The sequence below is a fragment of the Natrix helvetica genome (assembly GCF_964273705.1).
Source record: "Natrix helvetica genome assembly, chromosome: 3".
Lineage (NCBI taxonomy): Eukaryota > Metazoa > Chordata > Lepidosauria > Squamata > Natricidae > Natrix > Natrix helvetica.
The window spans coordinates 130,229,871-130,253,035 of NC_138549.1; the positions used below are offsets into that span (position 1 = coordinate 130,229,871).

A 23,165-nucleotide genomic window follows, 5' to 3' on the forward strand; every position below is an offset into this window, starting at 1 on the left:
AAGTATGCACTATAGTTAGCATGCATAGGATTATAGCTTATTCCAGTAATAGTTTACTGCTCTGTTACACTGATTGCACTCAGATAAGATCATTACAAAATCCTTTACTGTAAAGCATTTAAATTTAAGGTGTAAAGAAACAGTGATATTGCAACAACATTAATGACAGCAGTTATAACTCTTAATTCAGTGTAAGTGCTGCATTACTGTAATGGTTATGGTATACATTAGAATAAGGGAGAAGTGTTGGACGAAGTCTGCTATCTTCCAGGGCTAAACTCCACCACTATAAAATAGTAACCTCAATCCAGCTACCCTAATAAATCAATAAGGAGTTCAAGATTATTGTTTTCTCCATCTCTTTAATCTTGTCTGTATGCAGAATAGGCTTCTTATTGACTCAGCAGCCCATCAAAACACATCAGCAAAGCTGATCAGAGTACTACAACTTACAGATAAAATACACCCAACATAAGTCTATTATTTGCACCAATGTGATCCTATAGTTCAGGGGTGGCGAACAAGTTCGACAAAAAGAGCCAAAATTTTAAACTGTGAGAGTCAGAGAGCCACACCACGCAGTGACCTGCCAAAACAGACCCGGAAGCAATGTTCCCTCTAATTTTTTTTCGATGTGAGCAGAAAAGTATAGTGTTTGAGCGGCACATTTTCATGCCTGAGCACCCGAATTTTTTTCACAGATGTCACCTAAGACAACAACGAAATCAGTATTATTTGAAAGTCAAAGTTATGTTTCTTCAAGGTACCCGCTTAATTCAAAGTGTTAGATAATATCAGTATCACTTAACAACGCTCCTGCTTAGCAACCAAAATGTTGGCTCAGAAACTCTGGCATTTGAAGCACGCAACTCTTAAAGCTGTCAAGTTACAAGACCCTTGCACCCCTAACCCTTTAGGGAAAAAAAACCCCAGGGGTCTTCAAACCTGACAGCTTTAACACTTGTGGACTTCAACTCCCAGAATTCCTCCTCCAGTCATGTTGCAGCGACGTCATCTGCGTGGATCTGCTCCATCTTTGCTTTCTTCATTGTGGGCAGGGCTTCTGCTGAAGATGCCGACGAGTACGAGTTGCCACCAGAATAACTGCTGCTACCTCCTCCTCCTCCTCCTCCTCCTCCTCCTCCTCCTCCTCCTCCTCCTCCAACAGAATCACCAGATTTGCTCCTGAGCTCAGCGCTGGGTTACCTCTGCCCCCTCCCCCTCCTCCGTGCTTTTGACGAGCCATGAGGCTTTTTCCCCCCTGCTCCCCCCCCACCTTCCTACTGGCTCCTCAAAAGCACAGCGGAGGAGGAGGAGGGGACAGGGGTAACCCAGCGCTGACTGAGCTCAGCTGCTCCGAGCGGAGGGGAGGTGCCGCTGCCACGCGCGGAGATGCCGGCTGGAGCTTTGGCGGCTTCATCTCAGCCGCAGCGCCGGGTGGCAAATCCGGCAGTGCTGCCTGTTAGAGGAGGATGAGGAGGAGGTGGCAGCAGTTCTTCCGGTGGCGGTGGGGGCTTTGGGGCTTCACAACTAGCCTCAGTCGCCCTGTGCTCCTCAAAGCAAGTCTGGGGAAGTCCTTTGCAGGCGGCCCGTTCTAGCTGCCTGCAAAGGACCTCCCCAGCTTCCGAAAGGGAGCGCGCGATCCGAGCCACAGTATACTAAATAATGACAAGAGGCAAAGAGCCTCATTTATTTTGGCTGGGAGCCGCATGCGGCTCGCGAGCCGCGTGTTCGCCACCCCTGCTATAGTTAGAGAACTAAGAGCAGTAAATGAGACTGTTTCTATACTAAACAAATGCCAAACTTGTATAGAAACCAATATCTCTGCAGCAAGGAATAAATATCAGCAGAAAGCAAAAATAAAAGTTGAACAAAAACCAGTTAATTCTGAAAGCATAAGGAGTTAATCACAGCCAAAGAAGTCCTTCAACCTGAACTAAGTTTCCCGGTTAAACATGAAAGCTGTCAGGCTTTTAATTTTCAGTAACATTGGTAATAAGTGACAATAATTAAGCTACTGCTGCTTTTGGTTAAGCATTAATATATCCAACATAAGAGGTGTGTTGTACATTTGCTACTGAAATGGGTTATTTTTGACTAAGACTCTAAAGTAGCTCTGATCATGTATCTATGAGATCATTCAGAAAGCAATTATTTATTTGGCATGATTCCATCGCTGTCCACTTAAGAGACCATTCAGTTACATTGGGTGCCACCCAACTCTAAAGTCAACATGAGAATTGCTGTGTAGTTTAAAGTAATGCATCCAGTTTACTTAAGTAAAGCTAGTTCGGTTATGCCTTCATTTAACTGACATCTACCAAAGGCATACATCAAATGACATGCATACAAGTCACAACAGTAGAAGCATACTATTCAAATAATACCGTAATAAAAATGTTCTTGCTACAGAGTCCGGTTGTTATTTTCATATTTCTTGCACTTGAATTATGCTATTACCAATATTCTGTATTAAATCGGGTAAGTTTTTACTTCTCTTCAAAACAAAGTTGAAAACTCAAAGGATACTTGATTAAGCATGCATTAAGACACCCCCATTATAAAATGTTTTATTAAGTATGAAGGACAAATGTAAACATTTATTTGCCTGTGCTTGGTTGTAAAATAGGGATCAAACCAAGTTTCCATTGCCAGGAATTAGGGTTGATTGAAAGGATTTTACCGCGCCCCCCCCCCCTATACAAAAGATAGATGGTGGGATAGATGTCATAAAGGCTGCATGGCTAATTTCGGTGATGGACTGATCAAAACTCACCTTTTGCTCTGACCTCTGTTTTTGCCTTCCCTTATAGCCTTTCAGACTGTAGGCTTCAGGGCAAAGACAAGAGGTCGTTTATTTTGCTATGTATACCACACCTCATTTCTTCAGGTGAAGTAGAAATAATACCACACTAAGAAACTGTAATGCGGCTTGGAAATTCTCTTATGTATTTTGACCCACATTTTTTTGAAAAAAGCTAAGTGTAAAAATGTCCATGCCCTGAACCACAAAGCATTTTTTGGAGAAAAAAATAATTTAAAACTTGCTTTGAAATAATAAAAGGCAAGGTTTTTTAAAAAGAAAAAGAAAGGGTTTTTTTTGAAGGCTCCATAGTTTGCACAAATGTCTTTTTGTTCTTACTATTGCTTACTTTTTAAAAGTATTCATGTAATGTGTTGGGTGTGCCTGTGCATGTCTATGTATGCACATATACACATATACATATATATGAAAAAAAATTTAGGGGCTACTAATCAATATTTTTGTTCTTTTCTTTTATAATAAAAATCATTATATTTGCTCAATAACAAATAAAGGCAAATGGAAGGTATGTTGGCACTGAATTAGTACAGCCAGTTCCCTTATCTGCATCCTTTATGACGTTCTGTTGATGAAAGTTGGAAAGTAATTTTGTATTTTCCTCTTTGCATAGTTTGCCTATTCTAATCTTACTTGGCCTTGGCAATGGAAACATACTCTACTTGTCCTTTACTAAACAACATCTTATCAAAAAAGAAGAAAAGTAACCTAGGACTATTTCCCACATCTTACCAATGAATCTAATATTTGGGTAATTGGTACACCCGATTCCAGATCTGAATTACTCTTTTGACTGCAAGTTCTGAATGAATTAACTGGAGAAAAAATTTCTGGGATTAAATTTACTGGAAAAGATTCCTGGGATAAAAATTGGTCTCCTTGCTCTTGGATTGTACAAACCAAAATCAGATGCTCATTTTGACAATACCTGTTGAAAAAAAATCTAGATGACTAATACATTTACCATCAAGGGCTAGGATATCCAAAAATCTGGAGAGCATGTGTGCTTTACAATCTATAATATCCCACCTACCTGAAAAGACTCTTTATTTTCTCTCCAAGGGGGTAACTTCTACTTTTCCTGTCAAACTCTTCATCAAAGTAGTTGCTAGAATAAGCTGGACGGTTGATGATGTAGCGTGACCGAGTTTCAATCATTTTTGCTTCATGAAATCTTTCACCTCAAAGTGAAATGGAAGTCAACTGGAGAAGGAAGTGAGCATCACAAAAAGAAGGTCTGTTAATAAAATGAGTTAGCTTTCTTCTCTTACCCTTATCCCCATTAACTTGTGCTTTAGGTTTTTCTTTTCCAAGTCCCACCCCTTGTCCTTGCCCTTTCTCCAGAAACCAGGGATTGGGCCTCTCTTGAGACATCACTGCCTTAAGGAAGGCCTCCTGGAATTTGAATGGTGTGGGAGGAAGAGCAGGTTCAAAAAACACACACATGGCCAAGTGCTGACTATCACAGTGATGATACTGCTGTGATGACACTGCTGTTCTATTGTTAGTTGTGGGCCAGATCTTCAGTTTTCCTCTACCATAGTTTTATCACAAAGAAAATGGGATTCGTGTCTGCTGTATCTCTTGTTTCACACATGAGCTAGAAACTGCCAAAGTTTCTACAGCAGAGCCTTGGGGATTCTGGTTGTATTCAGAGTAGCCATTCCAAGAACTTTAGTGTGTGAGCTTCCATTCAATAAATATGCTTTGGAATGAAGGACAACATAGAAATGCAACAATTTGACCTATTTAAATGATAATAATGCCAATCAATCCAGCTCAACCAGTCTTGTGTCAGTATCAAGGTGTTACCAGTGGCACGTAATAAATAAACTCCTTGCGGTAAAGGCCTTAATATAAACAAAAGGATCAAAGGAAGGGGAAAGAGCAGTTTTCCATAATGATAAGCTGGAGATGGAGGAGAAAATGTTCAAAAATAGAACAAGTACACAGGTGATTATTTTAGTGTTATGCTTAGGTATTTAGGTGTCTTGTAAGTGGGCAAAAATTAGGAAAAGAATTATGAAGTAATTGGAGAAACAGTTCACATAGTTAAATTCAGAGGGCATTTTTTTTTGCATTACAGATAGACCTCATCTTAGACATCATTTGACATTCTGATGGACTTATCTAGAGGGTACTTACAAGCTGGGTTGGAAGTTCAAATAGTTGCCCTCCTCCAGACACATGACTAGACTTTGGGTGCTTGGCAATCGGGCCACATTTATTAGACATTGGGCTAGCAATGGAGTCAGTTCAGTCTATGTTGGGTCTACCATACTTTTTTTTTAATCCTTCCTACCCAAGCAGGGAAATCAAAGGTCAGTGTCTGTTTGCCTTTTTCTTTTAGGGATCGTTTCATCTTTCATGAATGAAGACAAATATATGTGCATCCAGTCTGGGTTGATCACTGGGACCAGAAGTTTAGTATTGCGAGCTTCCAAGACAGTTTCATATTTGCCAATTCTTAGGTTTTACTTCATGCTTTATCTAACGTGAGTGGAAACCAAATAGGTGCCCACAAAAGGCATCTATATGGATTGAAATGAGCAATAAACTTTTAAATAGGCTGAGAAAACACAGCCCAAAGTAAGTGCATTGTTGGGTTAACCACAAAATAATTAAAAATGGCAACTGCCGGCCAGTGGATAATATAGGAACCTGGTACCCAGCTGAAATGGTTGCATAGAGTAGTGACCTGAAGTTGGGTGGGAGGGATATGCTTATCTTAAATGTAGTTTAAATGTATTTAATTATTATGAATGATTTTATTATATTGACTGTACACCGCCCCGAGTCCCTTTTTGGGAGAGGGGCGGTCTAAAAATCTAAGAAATAAATAAATAAATAAAATTTCTGTAGCCAATCAGAGCTGACACTAGAGGAGAAGGCGTGTGCAGGCCATTCACTTGAAAAGGTCTAACAACTGCTTAGATGGAAGATGGTAATTTTAAAACAGAAAACAAGCTTCAAGTGTGCAAAAGGATGGACGTAGATGGAGATTGACATCAACTCATACATTCTTACACTCAAACAGTGATGGGTGGCCTTTAATGGTAACGGAGCAAGCAGAAAGTTGGATAGACTCTTATTTTAAAGAGGATTATTTCTTTACTGCTAAGATATCAAGGTGAAATTCCTTGGTTGTGATAATTCAATACAGATAGACTTGCTTAACCAATGACCTGTTTAGAAACCATTCCCCAATACATAACAATTTTTTAAAAAAATCACTGAAATGCAATTGCCCATAAAATATCAACCTTCTGAAAAATGTATGTGTGGGGGAAATAAAAATACTAACTAATGTCAACTTGACATATAATTTTCAAATATCAGATCTTGATAAAATTTTCTTTTGGGGATATCTGTTTTGCAAAACTGGACATTTGGATTTGATTCTGTCCAGTGACTAACTGGAATAAATAATCTGGACATGGGAGATTGTTGGAACTGAGATTCCCTTGACTAGTTTTGGAATGGGGAATTGGGACTGCTTTCTGTTTTGTCAAACTGAAATCCTAAACATATTTAAACCCTTAATGAAAAGTAGACTCCATAGGGGAACCTACCTCTCCGAAGAAGCATTATTCATGACTCTCTTCAGCTGAGAACACTTATTTTCTTCGTATGCAAAAATTTGGGAGCACTCAAATGAAAAAATTCACCTTGTGACCCCTTTCAAAATTATAATTTTTTACTAACTGCCAAGTATATTGAAGTTTCCAATATCTATTAGGAGTTCATAACAAATGGCCTCCTGCATCCCACCCTGAGACTGCCTAAGGGAAGGAGAGGGTAAGAAAGGGGCAGCAAAGATTGCCAGGGGAAAAGGCAAGTTTCTGCTAGAAGTTTCTGAAATGGCCAACTAATCATTGCTGTCACTAAAAGAATTTAGCTCTTTGTCACTCATTTTGGAATTTTACACCGTGTGATTTCTCATGAAATGGGAGGAAAGAGATGCCCATGGATTGGGTCCATCTTTCAGAGAATGATAAAACCATCTTGATTCACAAAAATATCTAGACGAGGTTGCATTTGTAGTGAAATATAATGGACTGCAGAAGAGTACACTGCTAAATCAAAGGTGAGCACTACCCAGTAATAATTCTGCGTTTGAAAGACAATTCAAGCTGCTGATTTTGAATCATAAATTAGGATTTCTTCATTTGCCAGACCTGCTTGAGTCCCTAGACGACGACCATGATTTGGTAAAATTTTTGTTGGGAAGATTATTCTCCATGTATCATTTTCTTTTGAGAAAACAATACTTTGAAGTGGGTCTTTCTTTTCTGTTCTTTATCTGATCAGATTGTCAAAGTTCAGCCACAGCAATACATTCAGATCACTTTTTCATCCCTTTCCTCTGCCCTCCAGCCAACTCTTCAGAATTTGTCTAGGGGAACTAGGCTGATAGACTGAAGCCTGATATATCGAAACTGCTTCCAGCATGAAACTAGCCAAATTCTTCTTCAGATTTTGAGAAAGGTGGAAGAACAAGCTGAGAGAAAGGATAACATTCTTCTCACCATTTCTTGGTGTCATTCATCCCCAGATATACAACTCTTTGCCTTATGCAGAGGACCCATCATTTGTTTTCCTGCCTATATTTTCTAGGTCTGTGCAGATTTGATTTGATTATGAAAGATCATTTGGAGTTAGTGGGAATGCAAATTTAACACCTGTCCTATAATCAAATGGCTGCCCTCCACAGTTGCCATGCAATCCCAGGAAAAGAAGTATTTGCTCTAAGTAGTTGCAGTGGGGCATTAAATTTGCACCCATTGCTTCCAGCACCTTTTTGGAACTGAACTGAAGCACTGCACAACCCTAGTATTTTGTTCTTTGTCTTTTTACTATTATAGTTGCAACATTTCCAAAGTTTCCAGAAATTGTATGCAAATGGAATTAATCAAATTCCACCTCTGCTCTGATTATCCTCCTTAACTCAGAACTTAAAATACTCTCTTTCTATGAACTTGCCAACTGTCTGAAAGGCTGAGATTGGGGTAAGGGACAATGTTAATCTGATCACAAAATGAAGACAAATCTTGCAATCACTGCATCCAATTTTCTTCAGTATTCCTAATATTTCCAAATATTAATTCCCGATCATTCCTTTTCTGCTTGATTTGCTTTGTGTGCAACAATCTGTAGGACAATGGAGTGCTGAATAAAAGTTGGCAACAACATTTTTCAGAGATTCTAGAATCAGAATAGAGTCTGATGGTCAGCTTGAATAAATAAAAATGTATCCTCAATTTTCTCCCATGTTTTCTATTTCAAGTTCAGTGTCCTCTGTTGCATGGGTCCTAATCTGTAAAGTTTCAATTAGTGTTTAATTTAGGGAAAGACCATTGATAAGATTAACTCAAAACCTGACTCTTGGTGATGTTGACATCATTGGCCTGTTTGTTTTAGGGGGAGCTTTAATCATGAGACTTTGTTATCATTCTGCTGCTTGCCTTTCCTCCATTATTTCTGCTTTGTTCTTTGTTGTCAAGAGCATCTGGTATCATTTCAATTGGAAGAAAAGTCTTTAAATGTTCTACATTTGAACTTGTGTAACACAATAGAATGATCTATTGGGAGAGATAAAATAAGTATAGATGTTTTTAAGAGTTGTATTGTACTCATGAAGACAAGGTTCAGTCAAACTCATAAGCTTGACCTAAGCATAAAAGTGCACCAAAAATGCTATTTTAGTGACACTTCTGGAAAGTAAGAAACTGAAGCATTTGGGGAGTGTTGGAACTTCTGGAATACATTTTGAGTTATGAGACATCTCTCTTGCTTAAAAATTATATGGGATCTCCAAATAAATTGTTTTCTATAATCTTCCAATTTTCCCCACATCTTCTGTTATTTTTCCCCTTTAGTTTATGGTTGCTGATACTACGGTATCAGGCTTCCGTTCAAAAATATCCTAGGAATTTATAGCTATAACTATGCACACTTATATGAGAAGAAATTGCATTCATTTCAGTAGCAGTAGTTTATGTATAAATAGATGAACAGGCTACTGAAGATTCTAAGGAGTGTATTTTTAGCAAGTAAAGGTTTAAGTATTAAAGTATTAGAAAATAAGACTACTGCTTGAAAGGAATATGAAGTTTTCTATTGTGTTTTGTTTCTGCTGAATCTGGTCATATTAAACGAAAACTAGATGCTTTGGCCAATGAATAGCAGTCATCCTCGTTCATTTAGAAAAATAAAATTTAGATCTCATAAAGTAGAAGCAGGCAAGTTGATTTGCTCCAGACGTTCTAGAAAGCTTCCAATAGGTCATGACTAATGGTGCAGATTGTGGGATAGGTTCAAAACATCTGGCATGCTTCAGGTTATCTATTGTTGTAGTGTACATGTTTATCCTATTATGTATCTCTATTAGAATCTTAAAGAGTTCTCTTGGTAGTTAAGTATACTACAAAAATATAATCTCCAGCAGAATATTGGTGGTAATAGGCATAGTTTGTTAGCATGAATGTAGCAGTTTCTAAGTGCATAAGTATGTAAATATGTAAGTAGTTATTAAGTATGATTAGTAACTAGTTTCCTGAAATTTAATATTTAAAATGTTCAGAGCATGTTCAGCCTAGTTTTCAGACAAATTGTGTATGGGAATTGGATTATGAAAATTTGATGCCCTAGCTGCATGGATTATTAAAGTTTCCATCACACATTTGCATTTGATTGTTGTTTTGATTTCCTGGCTGTAGTCTATTGGGCTAATTATTGTGTAGTTGACCTATATGCCTCATAAGAGTCATCTGTATAGACATGGTTTGCTTCCTATTTTATTCTGCTCTCCACTACTATAATCATCAGAATTCCACTAGAGGAAGACATATTTTCACAAGAGCAGGGTGTTTTTATTTTGTTTTCATTGTTGCTATTAGAACAGGACTACATGGAAAATGCTCATGGATGTTGAACCTGACTCTCATGACCTGACTGGATGAATCGTTAGGCAGTCTTAAGATGCAGATCCTGAAGTCACTAGTTGCTATCTGCAACTGATTGTAGTATATCATGTATAATACAGATTTAGCTTTAGATATGAAAACTGAGCTATTTGATTCCCTGGAAATCTGCCACACACTTATTATCTTAGAGATCCTTGCCCATTCCTGTTATTCATTAGAAGGTGGAAAATTGTAAAGTGCATGGCAACTATCAACTTCAACTATCCTGAAGGAAGTTTGGCCACGTAAAATCTTAATTTTATATTGGAGATTTCTAAAATACATACAGGTGGTTCTCAATTCAGAACAGTTTGTTATTCAAAGTTATAATGGCTCTGAAAATATGTACTGCTTATGACCACTGATGGATTCATCTCCATGATCATGTGATTAAAATTCAGACACTTTGCAACTGACTCCTATTTATGATGGTTGCAGTGGCTTGAGGTTATGTGACCCCCTTTTGGCACCTTCTGACAAGCAAAATCAATGAGGAAGCGAGCTTCACTTAACAACCGTGTTACTCACTTAACAGCTGCAATGATTCCCTTAACAACTGTGGCAAGAAAGGTTGTAAATTGGGCAAAACCCATTTAACAACCATCTTCCTTAGCAACATAAATTTTGGGCTCAAAATTGGGACTGTAAGTCGAGGACTACCTGTATTATCTTAATGAAAATGAAATGGGAGCTTCTGTTACCTTGTATTTAGAACGGAAAATAAAGTTTGTGTTGCACCATAAATGAACCCCTTCTTAAGTAAATAGGATGGGGGAAACTGAGGATGATACAGATCTCAGTGCACCATTTAGGACACAGTCTAGTCATGAATAAATATATGACAACACATTGTAATACACTCTATTATTACCATGGTCTATATGTTGAAATATTACAGCAGAATTCATGTCACAGGAAGTCAGGTACCTTTCATTCAGATGAAATATTGCTCTGGTGCGACTAAATTGAGCACCTGACAATGCTCTTCATTAAACATGTTTTCAGTTGCCTTGATCTCATCTACATAAATATTTCTACTACTAAAACAGGTAAACACTATGGTTCGGGTTGAAATCAGCAATAAAAGTTAGTTGATATAGTTTTGAGTTGAGTTATTACTTTATTTTAGTAAATGTAATATATTGTACTAAGAAAATGAATAATTTAGCTTCCTTTTCACTTCTGCAGATGTTAGCAATGGTCTAAAAAAGCAAAAAAAAAAAAAAAAAGCAAAAGGGAGAGTAGGAAAGAAATCTGAATTCAAAAATCCAGAGGTGCATTGCAATTATATAGCATTTTGTTATAGTTGGGCATTAATTTATATTAGCACATTTATTCTGCCCACATAAAACATTGTGAGAATAAGTTAGCTAATACTGATTCAGAAGAATGCAAGCCTGATAACTTTGAAGTAAAAATCAAGTCCACAGGACAAGTTGAATTGTTTTAATAACTCTAACACTAAGAATGCAAACCTGTATTCATAAAGTGACATGAAATGAATCATGAACAGTTTGAAAGGAAAATCTTTGGAGGCAGAAAAATAATTTGCATTCTAGATTCTGGACCTCAGGGACAACAACTGCAATTATATGTAGAATAAATTGCCTAATTTTGGAGGGACTTGATAAACATATATAGCACTGTTTTATTTTCTCTGTCCCCATCTTGCCATTGCTAATGTTATTGTTCAGCCCTTTGAGATATGACTAATTTCCCTGCTTGATGTGAATTGGTCATATCTTGGGAAAGTGAGTCCTTTTAAGACGCTTCAGCTTCTTCAGCATGGTTGAGTATAGTATTGTAGCTGCTGCCTCCAGTGAAGTGCTAGGGCTTCCAAAATTCCTAGCCAGACTAGCCAATCATAGCTAAAAAGAAATCTAGCATGCAGTACAAGCTGCATGTAGTGTGAAGATTTATATAATCCCAGAATTAGGGCACATAAAAGCAAGAAGAAATGGAATATGATCTATTTCAGGGGGGAAAGGCAGCATGGATTGTTTTTCCTGTAATACTGATCGCATTCTGTTTCTTCCTGCTTTTATCCAAGTATCTAGGTTTGAATTTAGTATGGATTATTTTAACTGTTCCTCATCAGTTTTTGAGCTTCAAATCCCCAAACTGAGATAAAGACACCAACCCGCGTTTTGAATATTTGTTGAAAGAAGACCAAAAAAACCCTACTTTAAAATTGGAAGAGGTAAATACCATTTTAAGTGTAGTGAACGAAAGTATGTTATAGAAGTTCTTATGCTTACAGGGCAAAACCTCTTATGCTGGTATGTGGAGATACTGTGGTAAAGGCAAAAGTTTCCCCTGCCCAGTCATGTCTGACTCTAAGGGCAGTGCTCATCTCCTCTTAGTTGAGGGAGCCACCGTTATCCAAAGACATTTCCATGGTCATGTGGCCAGAATGATTTTATGCCAAGGTGCACAGAATGCTGTTACCTTCTTATCAAAGTGGTACCTATTTATCTACTCATATTTGCATGCTTTTTAACTGCTAGGTAGGCAGGAGCTGGGGCAAGTAACAGGAGCTCACCCTGTCACATGGCACTGGGATCTTGAACCTAGCCTGTCAGCTCCAGCTTTTTACTAGATGCATCAAAATCTAAGCATCTTCAGTTAAATGGAGTCCAATAAAACAGTTATTCAGCTGATGAGAACTCCTAACATCCCTGTACTAATTTATTAAAGTGATATAACCACTTAAAGTGATTTACATGCAAGAATTGTGTGAATCTGACCCAAAGCAGCAAACGACCCTGCTATATCTTCAAACTACTGCTTCATAGTGCCATCTGGAGGCCTTGACCAACAATGATGCTAGGTGCTGTACATTAAGAGCTGATAGGCCTCATTTCACATCCCACCCCCCAATTGCTTGTTCAATATTCTGAATCCAGTTTTTCCATTTTAAATGGTTACCTGAATCAGATGCATGACTGTCAAATTTTGGATGCTCTTTTCCTGATATGTAAATGCAAGATATTATATATACATTGAGAAACTGAATATTGTCTTTTGTCACATCTTCATCTCTCTCTCTCTCTCTTCTGTCTCTGTCTCTGTCTCTCTCTCTCTCTGACTCTCCATCTCTGTCTCTCTCTCTCTCTGTCTGTCTCTCTTCTGTCTCTGTCTCTGTCTCTGTCTCTCTCTCTCTCTCTCTCATCACAAAATGCCTGGATGTTTGTGTTGCCTGCTAAAAGAGGAAAGCCAACAAATGAAAAAGCCAATGTGTCATTTTCTTTGCCTCTGCTTTGTGATGCCATTATTGAAAATGAGAATGCAAATCCATTGGCGTGCATGTTTTATAATTTGACATTTATGAAATTTTCATTGATTTGATTCTCTAAATAATCTATCCCTTGTGAACCATTGGTATGAAAAGCAGAGGGTTTTCTTCTCCCTAAAGAACTAGTACATCAACAGTCAGGTCTTTTCTTTAGCACTTTGTCTGATACAATCAGTCTTTTACTGCCACAAGGAAAGCCCAGTGACATCGGCATGCTAGTGCAGAATGGGATAAATGGCAACAGCCAACTGGCCATGGTCAACTCACCTCAAGACAATTCAACAAATATAAAAGTTAAATTAATTTCAATGCAACCTTAGCCAATAATAATAAAATAAACTCAATCCAGAAACAAGATTTAGAATAATTTCGATGCAAACATGGTCACCAATAATAAAAGTAACTGGATAAATGTTTAATGCAGCATTGAATTGTAGTGCAGCAAATTCCCCATGGTGAGATGTCCTAGACCTTAGCGACATTATAGGTGGGGTGGAAAGGTGACTTTAGGTTTGATTTCAATTCCAGTTGGTCATGAAGTCCAATGGCTGGTTTTGAACTGGCCACTTTCTTTTTCAGACTCTTTCTCCTCCATTTTCAGAATTATAAAAATGGAGGCATATAATGTTTTGGGGGAGCCTGAGAGTTACTGAGTGGAGGAACGACATGCAGGGAGAAGGACCATGGGCGGGATCCAGAGGGCTGCGTTAAAAGAATCTAAAATTGTGATTTAAAATAGCAGCAACCATTATTTGTAAACTCTTATCAGAGATGGGTTGATCCCAGTTTGGCCCAGATCGACCGAACCATTAGTGGCGGTGGCGGGAGGCTCCGCCCACCCACCCAGAAGCTTCTGCGCATATGCAGAAGTGTCATGCACGCATGACCAAGCACGAGTGAACCGGTAGTGCCGGGATTTGAAACCCACCTCTGCACACTATGCGTGTGCGTGCACGCGCACACACACACACACACTCACTCAGCAGCAAGTCTAATAGATGTTTGAAAGCAGATGTATTTTGATGTCTTTTTTCATTTTCCTTTCTGTTCCCTGTTTTAAAATGCTCTTACATTCATTTTCCCAAAGTAGGATGTCAGCATAAAGCTCTCTGGTTCTCACCAGACCTCTTGAGCCTTCACTAGTAAGCCAAATGTCAATGTTTTTCTTTGCTTACATTAAATATTTGGAGCATTTATAGATGAGTTTAGAGGCAGATGGTCTTTTAAAGTGTAAAAAAATAAAATAGCCAGGAGTCAGTCGTAGATTTAGGGCTTTCACACTTGCTGAGCCTGTGCCAATGTTTGATGTACCACTTCACATGAGTTTCAAATCAAACTAACGATGGGCTTGGCAGCCAGAATGAGGATTCCAGACACCTAGCAACTACTAACACACACACACACACACACACCTGGAGCAATTGAATTAAAATGGATGTGCATATTTTTTTTCTTCCGAGGGTAGGAAATGAAATTAAGCAAATAGACATAGGCATAATCCATAAAACCAGGACATATTTTGTCAGAGTCAAAATGAATTAAATTTTAGTCCAGTCAAATTATTTTGGCCCCAGAGGCGGGAAACTATGATTTGCTTCCTGGCAGTAAAAATACAATTAGCTGGTAGCCCTCCAGCTGTTGGACTATAACTTCCATGACCACTTAGTATTGAACATGATGCCTGAGTTTAGTGTAGCCTCAAATATCTGGAAGTGTATATGAAGTTCCATAACACAAAAGAACAAAGAAGAAGAAAGAGGAGGAGGAGGAGGAGGAGGAGGAGGAGGAGGAGGAGGAGGAGGGGGGGGGGAATGGATAAACCAGGACATTTGTTCCACCAGATGAAATTGTTAATCTGTTCTTTTCTGAGGAAGAATATCTTTAAAAACTTGATGGGATCATTTTTTTTTGCACATTTTTGTCTCTCTCTTTTCTTTTTCCTTCTATATTTCTGTATCTTCTTTTCACTTCAAGTTTAGTAAACAGTTCATGCTAACTTGTTGGAAATCTGGGTCAGCACTGGGCAACATTGTCTTGATCTAGATAAAATCCAAATCCTATTGACATTTATAGTTCCATTTATATCAGTGTTTTTTCCTAACTTGTCAACTTTTAGATTTGTGGATTTCAACTTCCAAAATTTTTTAGCCAGCAGGTTAGCTGGAAAGTTCTAGGATTTGAAGCCTATGCATTTGCCAAGTTAGAAAAACAATGATTTAGATTATAACTTCCTTGTAGGCATAAAGCTTTCTCTTAAAAATCCAATATGTTGGGATTGAAGCAAAATAAAGAATATGAACAAAGGTGTACTGGGGGCAAAAGATGAGGCAAAGATAGGTGGGGATGAAAAGAAAGAAAAATAAGAAGCAGAGTGTGAAAGAAAGGAAGATATAGAAGCAAGCAGAAGAATCCATGGATCAATCTACTACTTTCAGAGGTGTTCACTGCAGGAGCAAATAATGAAAGCAACATTGCACTTTTGATGCAAGCTCTGCTCCTTCTCAGAATGCTATTGTTGTATGTCTTTAAGTGAAGGATGCAGACTATTGATCTCTGGAATTACCCGGAGAAGTTAGCCATGGCTTGTTGTAAATATTCTTATGGCTATATTCTTTCCACTGTTGTATAGACATTATCTGCATCCTGCTTTTTTGCAATCAAAGATTGGGGACTAATGCAATTGAGAGAGGTTGTATCTATACCTCTGAAATCTAATGACTGGTCACCTTATGATGTGCGCATGGGTCTTGGCTTGTGGAAGTCATAGGTTGGTTAAAAGATGAGACATATTTCTCTCCCCACTTCTTTCAGACCGACAGAGAAAATCCCTTTTAGAGCAAAAACCAGAAGATTCCCATTGGGTTTTTTTTTCCCCTTGGGGAGTATGTAGGACTACACACTGAAATGAAGGAGGCAAAATGGACATTCTTTCCTGAACTTGTTATTTCTAAATAGAACATAGAATAATAGGGTTGAAGGGGCCTTGGAGGTCTTCCAGTATAGCCTCCTGCCTGTAGCAGGAAACTATTCTGGAGAAATGCCTGTCCAGTCTCTTCTTGAAAACCTCCAATGATGGAGACCCACAATTTCTGAAAGCAAGCCATTCCACTAATTAATTGTTCTCACTGCTAGGATATTTGTCCTTAGTTCTAGGTTGGTTTTCTCTTTAATGGTACACTACTTGTTATTTCTTGTCCTGTTGTCAAATGCTTTGGGGCATAAGTTGAGTCCTTCTCTGCGGTAGCCCTCAAGTACTTGAAGACTGATATCATATCACCCCTAGTCTTCTCTTTGTTGGACTAGACATACCTAGTTCCCTCAATCATTCATCATATGGTTTATCTTCCAGACCTTATCATTTTTGTTGCTCTTTGCTCTCTTTCTAACATCTCAACTTCTTTTTTATATCATGGTGATCAGAATTGTATGCAGTATTCCAAATGTGGTCTCACCAGTACAGCATAAAGCAGTATTATCACTTCACATGATCTTGAAATTATCCTTCTGTTGATGCAAGACTTTTTTGGCAGCTGTAGCACACTACTGGCTCATACTTAAATGGTGGTCTACCAGGACGCCTACATCTCTCTCTCAGTTGCTACTATTGAGCCAGGTACCACCCATTTCATATCTGCATTTGATTTTTCTTTCCTAAATGTACGGCCTTAGTTTTCTCACCCCTGAATTGCATTTTGTTGACTAGGACCCTGTATTCAAGTCTGTCAAGGTCTTTCTGAATCTTGAGCCTATCATTTGAAGTGTTAGTTATTCTCCCTAGCTTCAAATGCAAATTTGATAAGTTCCCTTTCTATCCTCTCATCTAGAACATTGATGAAGATGTCAAAAAGCATTGGGCCTAAGACAGAACCTTGGGGGTACCCCATTGCACACTTCCCTCAGTGTAGATGTAATTTATTTGCTATACTTACTGTTAGTACCCCAAATGAATGCTCAATGTAAAGTATTATAACATTAGAAAGTTTACAGACGGTAGTATTTGACTAGAACCCGAGAACACTTTCAGCCAGGTGCCTGTAGAAAGCTCTCTAAGGCACACCTCTTTACCACCCCCCAGGTTCTGTTAGAGAACCAGGCACTGAAAAGAACAAATATTTTTGTTAGATCTGGGCAACGAGAGAACAGACTGCGGACACGGAGTGACTTATCAGCTCTTTATTAATAGTAGTAGTGATCCAGCTTGCTCTGTGGTCGGAGGGTTCCCCTTTTATAGGGATCGGGTACGCCCCTCGACCAATCAGAACGATACCTGTTTCCCGCTGTAGCAGCGGACCAGAGAGGAGACTTGCCCCGATATATGCTAATATCTAACAATTTTCATACCATCTTCATTGTCTCTCCGGAAGTGAAGGCTTCTAAAAGTAGGAAAGTTTTTCCTTTGGGAACTGATCCCTGAGGCAGCTTCTCAATTTCCAGGGCTCTCCAGAAGTGTTGGGACTATAAACTCCAGAATCTTTAGCATCACACTTCATTTTCCTAAGAGCATCTCTCCATTCTGTGAAAAGCTTATTAAGCATCTAGGCAATGCATTTGAATGTGCCTAGCTAGTTATAAATTCTAGTAGTATCACTCCGTGTAAATGCTTTCTTTAATTAATTAAAAGGTTTAAAATATTTATCTTTCTAGCAATTGTAAGCCACAAGTATTTTAATGTTTATTTAAAAATATGAAGTAGCACATGGTCTGCATGTTGTGCACTAAACATAAAAGTACATTCTGAGATTAATGGAATTTACTTTTGTATGTAAGTGTGAGAGTGAATCTTAAACAATTATTATGGCCATTCTTTTTCCACTTTCTGTTAATTTTTAAGTTAGTTTAACATAATTTTTCAATTAGTTCAGTATAACCTGTTCTCAAGGCTCAATTAATTTAGTATACCCTGTTTTTTCATATAGGAAAAAAATACACTGTCCTAAAGTATGTATTATTAGTGATTTAAATAGTACAATCTAACTACTTCAGTATGACTTCAGATTATGTTTATTTAAACCCTTCTCTTTACATGATTAATGGTCCCCTGGTGATGTCAGAGCACAAATCTTATTTCTGCTTATCAGATCCAGAACTGTTAAGTTGAAAAGTTGTGTTCTGGACAGCTGTTTCAATAACAGTGAACCAAATCTATCAGAGAAGAGGATGAATCAGGATGAATCAAATGAAAATGTATATACCAGTATACACTGGATAGTGTTTGTGCTGTACATCTCATAGTTTGTGCAAAGGTTATATTTTTCTGACATTTTTTTCTATACGGGCAAATAAGTTTGTGTGTGTGAGAGAGAGGGGGGGGGAGAGGGAGGGAGGGAGGAGTGGTGGGTTCCTACTGGTTCGGACCAGTTCAGCTGAACCGGTAGTAGCTTGGCGGCCTGGGTCGCTGGAACCAGCAGCGACTCAGGCCTGCTATGCCCCCAAACTAAGTGCCAACATCTTGTTTCTTTTGCTTCTGCGCATGCGCAGGGCAATTTTAGTTGTACTGTGCATGCACGTGCAGCAAGCATCAAGCCGCATGTGCGTCCCTGAGTGAACCAGCAGTAATCTCTGCCAGAATCCAGCCCTGGGAGGTAGAGGAAGGGAGAGAAAGAGACATAGAGGGAGGGAGAGGGGAGAGAGAGAGAATATAAATGTGGGGAGGGTTAAATTATCTCCTTTCTCCTGCGCCAGAATCCCAGATTGGAGCACAGGTGCCATTTTCAAATGCTTCCATACACAGAGAAATATTCATATGTTTCTCTCTTCCATTTCTCCCTATTCTTGCAGTTACTATAGTTATAATACACTACAATACAATAGTAGAGTTGGAAGGGACCTTGGAGGTCTTCTAGTCCAACTCCCTGCCTAGGCAGGAAACCCTATACCGTTTCAGACAAATGGCTATCCAACATCTTCTTAAAGACTTTCAGTGTTGGGGAATTCACAACTTCTGGAGGCAAGCTGTTCTACTGATTAATTGTTCTCACTGTCAGGAAATTTATCCTCAGTTCCAGGTCGCTTCTCTCCTTGATTAGTTTCCACCCATTGCTTCTTGTTCTACCCTCAGGTGATTTGGAGAATAGTTTGACTCCCTCTTCTTTGTGGCAACTCCTGAGATATTGGAACACTGCCATCATGTCTCCCCTAGTCCTTCTTTCCATTAAACTAGACATACCCAGTCCCTGCAACCGTTCTTCATGTTTTAGTCTCCAGTACCCTAATCATCTTTGTTGCTCTTCTCTGCACTCTTTCTAGAGTCTCCACATCTTTTCTACATCGTGGTGACCAAAACTGAATGCAGTATTCCAAGTGTGGCCTTACCAAGGCATTATAAAGTGGTATTAACACTTCACATGATCTTGATTCTAACCCTCTGTTGATGCAGGCTAGAATTGGTTGTGTTTTTTGGCAGCTGCTGCACACTGCTGGCTCATATTTAAATGGTTGTCCACTAGGACTCCAAGATCCCTTTCACAGTTACTACTACTGAGCAAGTTACCACCTATAGTGTACCTGTGCATTTTGTTTTTCTTACCTAAATGTAGAACCTTACTTGTTCAACTAACTTGTACTTAGTTGTTAAAAGGAAGATTCAGGAAAACACACCAAAAAAAATTGGGATTCAGTTTCTGTTTCTGTGTTTCTAGGTTCAGGCGAACACAAATAATTGGATACAGGTTTTCTGTGGGTGGGGGTGTTCGTAGGTCTCATGTTAGTGATATGCATCCTTTCCTTGCTCTGAAACAATGTGAATGATTTTGTGAAGACTGGCCAAAAAACACCTGGTTCTTCTCTTGTAACTTCTTTTGCATGCTTAGAGCCCAGAAACCGATCTCTTTCTTTCAAATGTCAAATTCTTGGATACTAGCAAATAAGACAATAGCATCCTGACATTTGAAATGTCAGTCTGGCACAAACTACCACCACAACACTGTTTTTCATGACTTTTCATGACTCTCCTTGAGCTAGGTGGAAATTCGTGTTTTTTTTTCCCACAAGAAAAACCGAAGCTTAACTATCTTTTATCTTCCTTATTTAGTGCTTACTAGGTATGTTGAATTATAATTCTCATTCATCATCACTCAATATACTGAGCTTGCTGGCTGCTCCAGATGAGAACTGTAGGGCAATGCTTTGAAGGATAGCAGGAAGACTGACTGATCTGATGATCATCCTTCTTTTGTTCATATATCTTTGCCTGGATGCCATTACTTCTTTTTTCTTGCATAATTTACCGACAATTGCCTTTCTTCAGTATTTAGGCTGTAAGTTCTTTGGATCCGCTCTTTGATTTGCTGGGTACTAAAATCTAATTGAAAAGATTCACTGGCTGAAGTTTTAAATCCCCTCTGACTGGGGGAGGGGGGTATACTGCATAATTCTGGACTATTTATTGCGTTATCCAGCATATATATATATATATATATATATATATATATATATATATATATATATATATATATATATATATATATATATATATATATATATATATATATATATATATATATATTAGTAAACTCAGGGCAAATTTGTCTGAGCATGGAACGCTAGGGCTTTGATACTATTTATAATAATGAATTCACATACATCCTGCCGTATTTTCTTTCATGAATCATTACCAAGTAATTCCTTGGTAAATTTGCTTTGCACAAAAAGAAGAAAAAATAGGGTGTTTTTTTTTTAAAGGCACCTTAGGTCTTATAATATTGAAATTCACACCCAATGGTTTGGCAAGCAAGTCCCCCCCTCTCCCTCCCTATGCCCAAACTGAACAAAGAACCCAATTGTGTTGGAGCAAGGCTTACCTTCGCTCAGGAGGAGAGCCGTAAAGGGCTGATCCGGGCAGGTGAGTGAGCTGCACAAAGTGACAGGAGGCAGAGAGCTGCCTGCTGCAAGGAGTTGCAACTGAGAAGCACTGGGCTTCAAAAGCCCGGCGACTCATTTATAACTCACCTCAGTCAAGTGGACAGAGGGCAGAGCTTGGAGTCTGATTGGCTTGCTAGCAAGGCAGTTCTAACAGCTCTATCCAGGCAAAGCCCAGGGGATAGGAAAAGGAGATAAGAAGGCACTAGAAGGACAGCTCCCTCCACCCCCAATTTCTCTATATGTCTCCTCTCCCTTTAGAATCAGGTTGTTTGATCCCTTTGACCTAGGTGGCCACTCTTAGACAATACATCACATTCAGAGTCCAGTGGGCTCTCCCCCCTCCCCAACATCACTCTGTTTCCAAAGTTGGGACTTTTGGGAGGGTTGCCAACTGAGGAATTGCTTTTGTTGACCTGTTCTATGGTTTCCTGATGGGCTGGACAGTGTCTCCTGCCAGTCTATCTGTCTTCTTGATGGCCAATCTACATCAGTCAAAGACAATGGGATTCATTGTACCATCTACTGAACTCCCACAAGTCGGGCTTTGAAGATGGGATGTCCAGGGGAAAGCACTTCCTTTCTTGATTCCAGGTTTTATTTTAGACAAGAATGAGATAAAAGAGGTGGAATGAAAGCAAAGGAAAGACCTCCTCAAAAGTGGCAATTGATTCTGAACTCCCTGAATTGAGGGAAGAGACTGAAATTGAGCAGTTTCAGTTCTCCCCCTTCCACACTGGTACAGACTTATACACATAGATGCGCAAGCATACAAATCACACAAGGCTACAGTTTTAAAAGAGCTCATTGGAATAGAGTTCCAAAATAAAAATATATTATCCTTATTTGTATGCCTGTCATGGTCCTTAAAAAATAATTTTAAAGAAATGTACTATGACTAGATTTCAGTTTCTGTTGGGAGAGCTAATGTCATAGTTAATAGGTAAAGGTAAAAGTTCTCCTCACACATATGTGCTAGTCATATTCATAGACATATTCATAATATATTCATAGACACTAGTGCTAATGTTAGGAGATGATGGAAATTGCAGTAAAAAAGCATTTGCAGAGCTTACCTCTGCTTTTTACTTCAGAATGATTATAGTAGCATTTTCCTGAGAGAAATAAAAAAGCAGTGATCTGTTCACTTTCCACACAATGACAGTTCTTCAGATAGTAACACAAGGGAGATTGCATACCTAAAGCTGGATTTTGGTGACGTTTGGCTGGTGGGTGCAAAGAAGGAGCATCACAGGTTAGTGATTAGTGAATGGTTAGGATTAGTAGACAACTGTAGACTGTATAATGACTTGACAGTGATTCTGTGTGCTCAGATGCCAATATTGGGAGCTAAGCTACAATCCAGTCAGCATTACATGTCCTATAAATATTGGCAGAGATGTTTACAGCAATACTCTGCTTTGTTGTTTTGATATGCAGCTGCTGAGAAAGAACAGGGGAAGGAGAAGAATTGGAAGCATAAACAGAAAGGTAAAGCAGGAAGAGAAAAAGATGGAGATGCCATTGACAAGTTCCCAAGAATTTACATTTAACCCTGGGAAATTAATTTTGATATATGGTTTTTTTTTTCAAATGAGGAGTGCAAGAGTGTCAGTAATTTTTCATCCATAAGTATAATTAATATTACAAACTTATCTCAGTGCCCAGAAATCATACTTGTTTGGTTTATCAATGAAAGCAGAAGTCTGATTAATTGTTTCCAGAGAGATAAGAGGAAATAGGTGCACACTTGTTCCCCTGTAAATATAATTAATTATCTGTATCACCTGAGGTTACAGGGCAGCTTAATATGAAACTAAGAAATCCTAGAAAAAGAATATCATACCTGTAATATTGTCTTTCCTGCCCTCATGTCCTTGAGAGGTGGTGGAACTCCATTGTTCAAACTTCACTGCCAATATGGTCAAAGTCTATTTCAGATTCTGGAACATGCATTCCATTATACATCTCAAGAATACCAGATTTAAGGTAGTTGCTTTGTAAGATCCTCAGCTCCATATCTGTCTACTATATTCAGGCATAGATCAGAACTCTTAATGGTATCTTCACAACATCACTGTGAAGATGGGATGGAAGAAAGTGATCTCAAAGCCATAATTATTTGACCCATAAATAGATGACTCTTTTCTCTTTCTTCAAAACATTCATAATGAATAGTAAATGTATGATGATATAGTGATGACCGCTTACTTAAAAAAACCTGCTA

The 23,165-nt window shown here is 38.6% G+C and overlaps 1 protein-coding gene across 1 annotated transcript in view; it reads right to left on the reverse strand.

Moving 5' to 3' along the window:
* The window catches only part of SLC26A9 (solute carrier family 26 member 9), a 56,921-nt gene extending 35,943 nt beyond the window's left edge, over positions 1-20,978 (reverse strand). Inside the window, exons 1-2 of the mRNA XM_081948574.1 lie at positions 20,881-20,978; positions 3,855-4,024 (exon numbers count right to left, since the gene is read on the reverse strand). Of these exons, the coding sequence (XP_081804700.1) occupies positions 3,855-3,979 (125 nt within the window). The 5' untranslated portion in view covers positions 3,980-4,024; positions 20,881-20,978. The remainder of the gene's footprint in view (positions 1-3,854; positions 4,025-20,880) is intronic.
* Between the last annotated feature and the right edge of the window lie 2,187 nt (positions 20,979-23,165).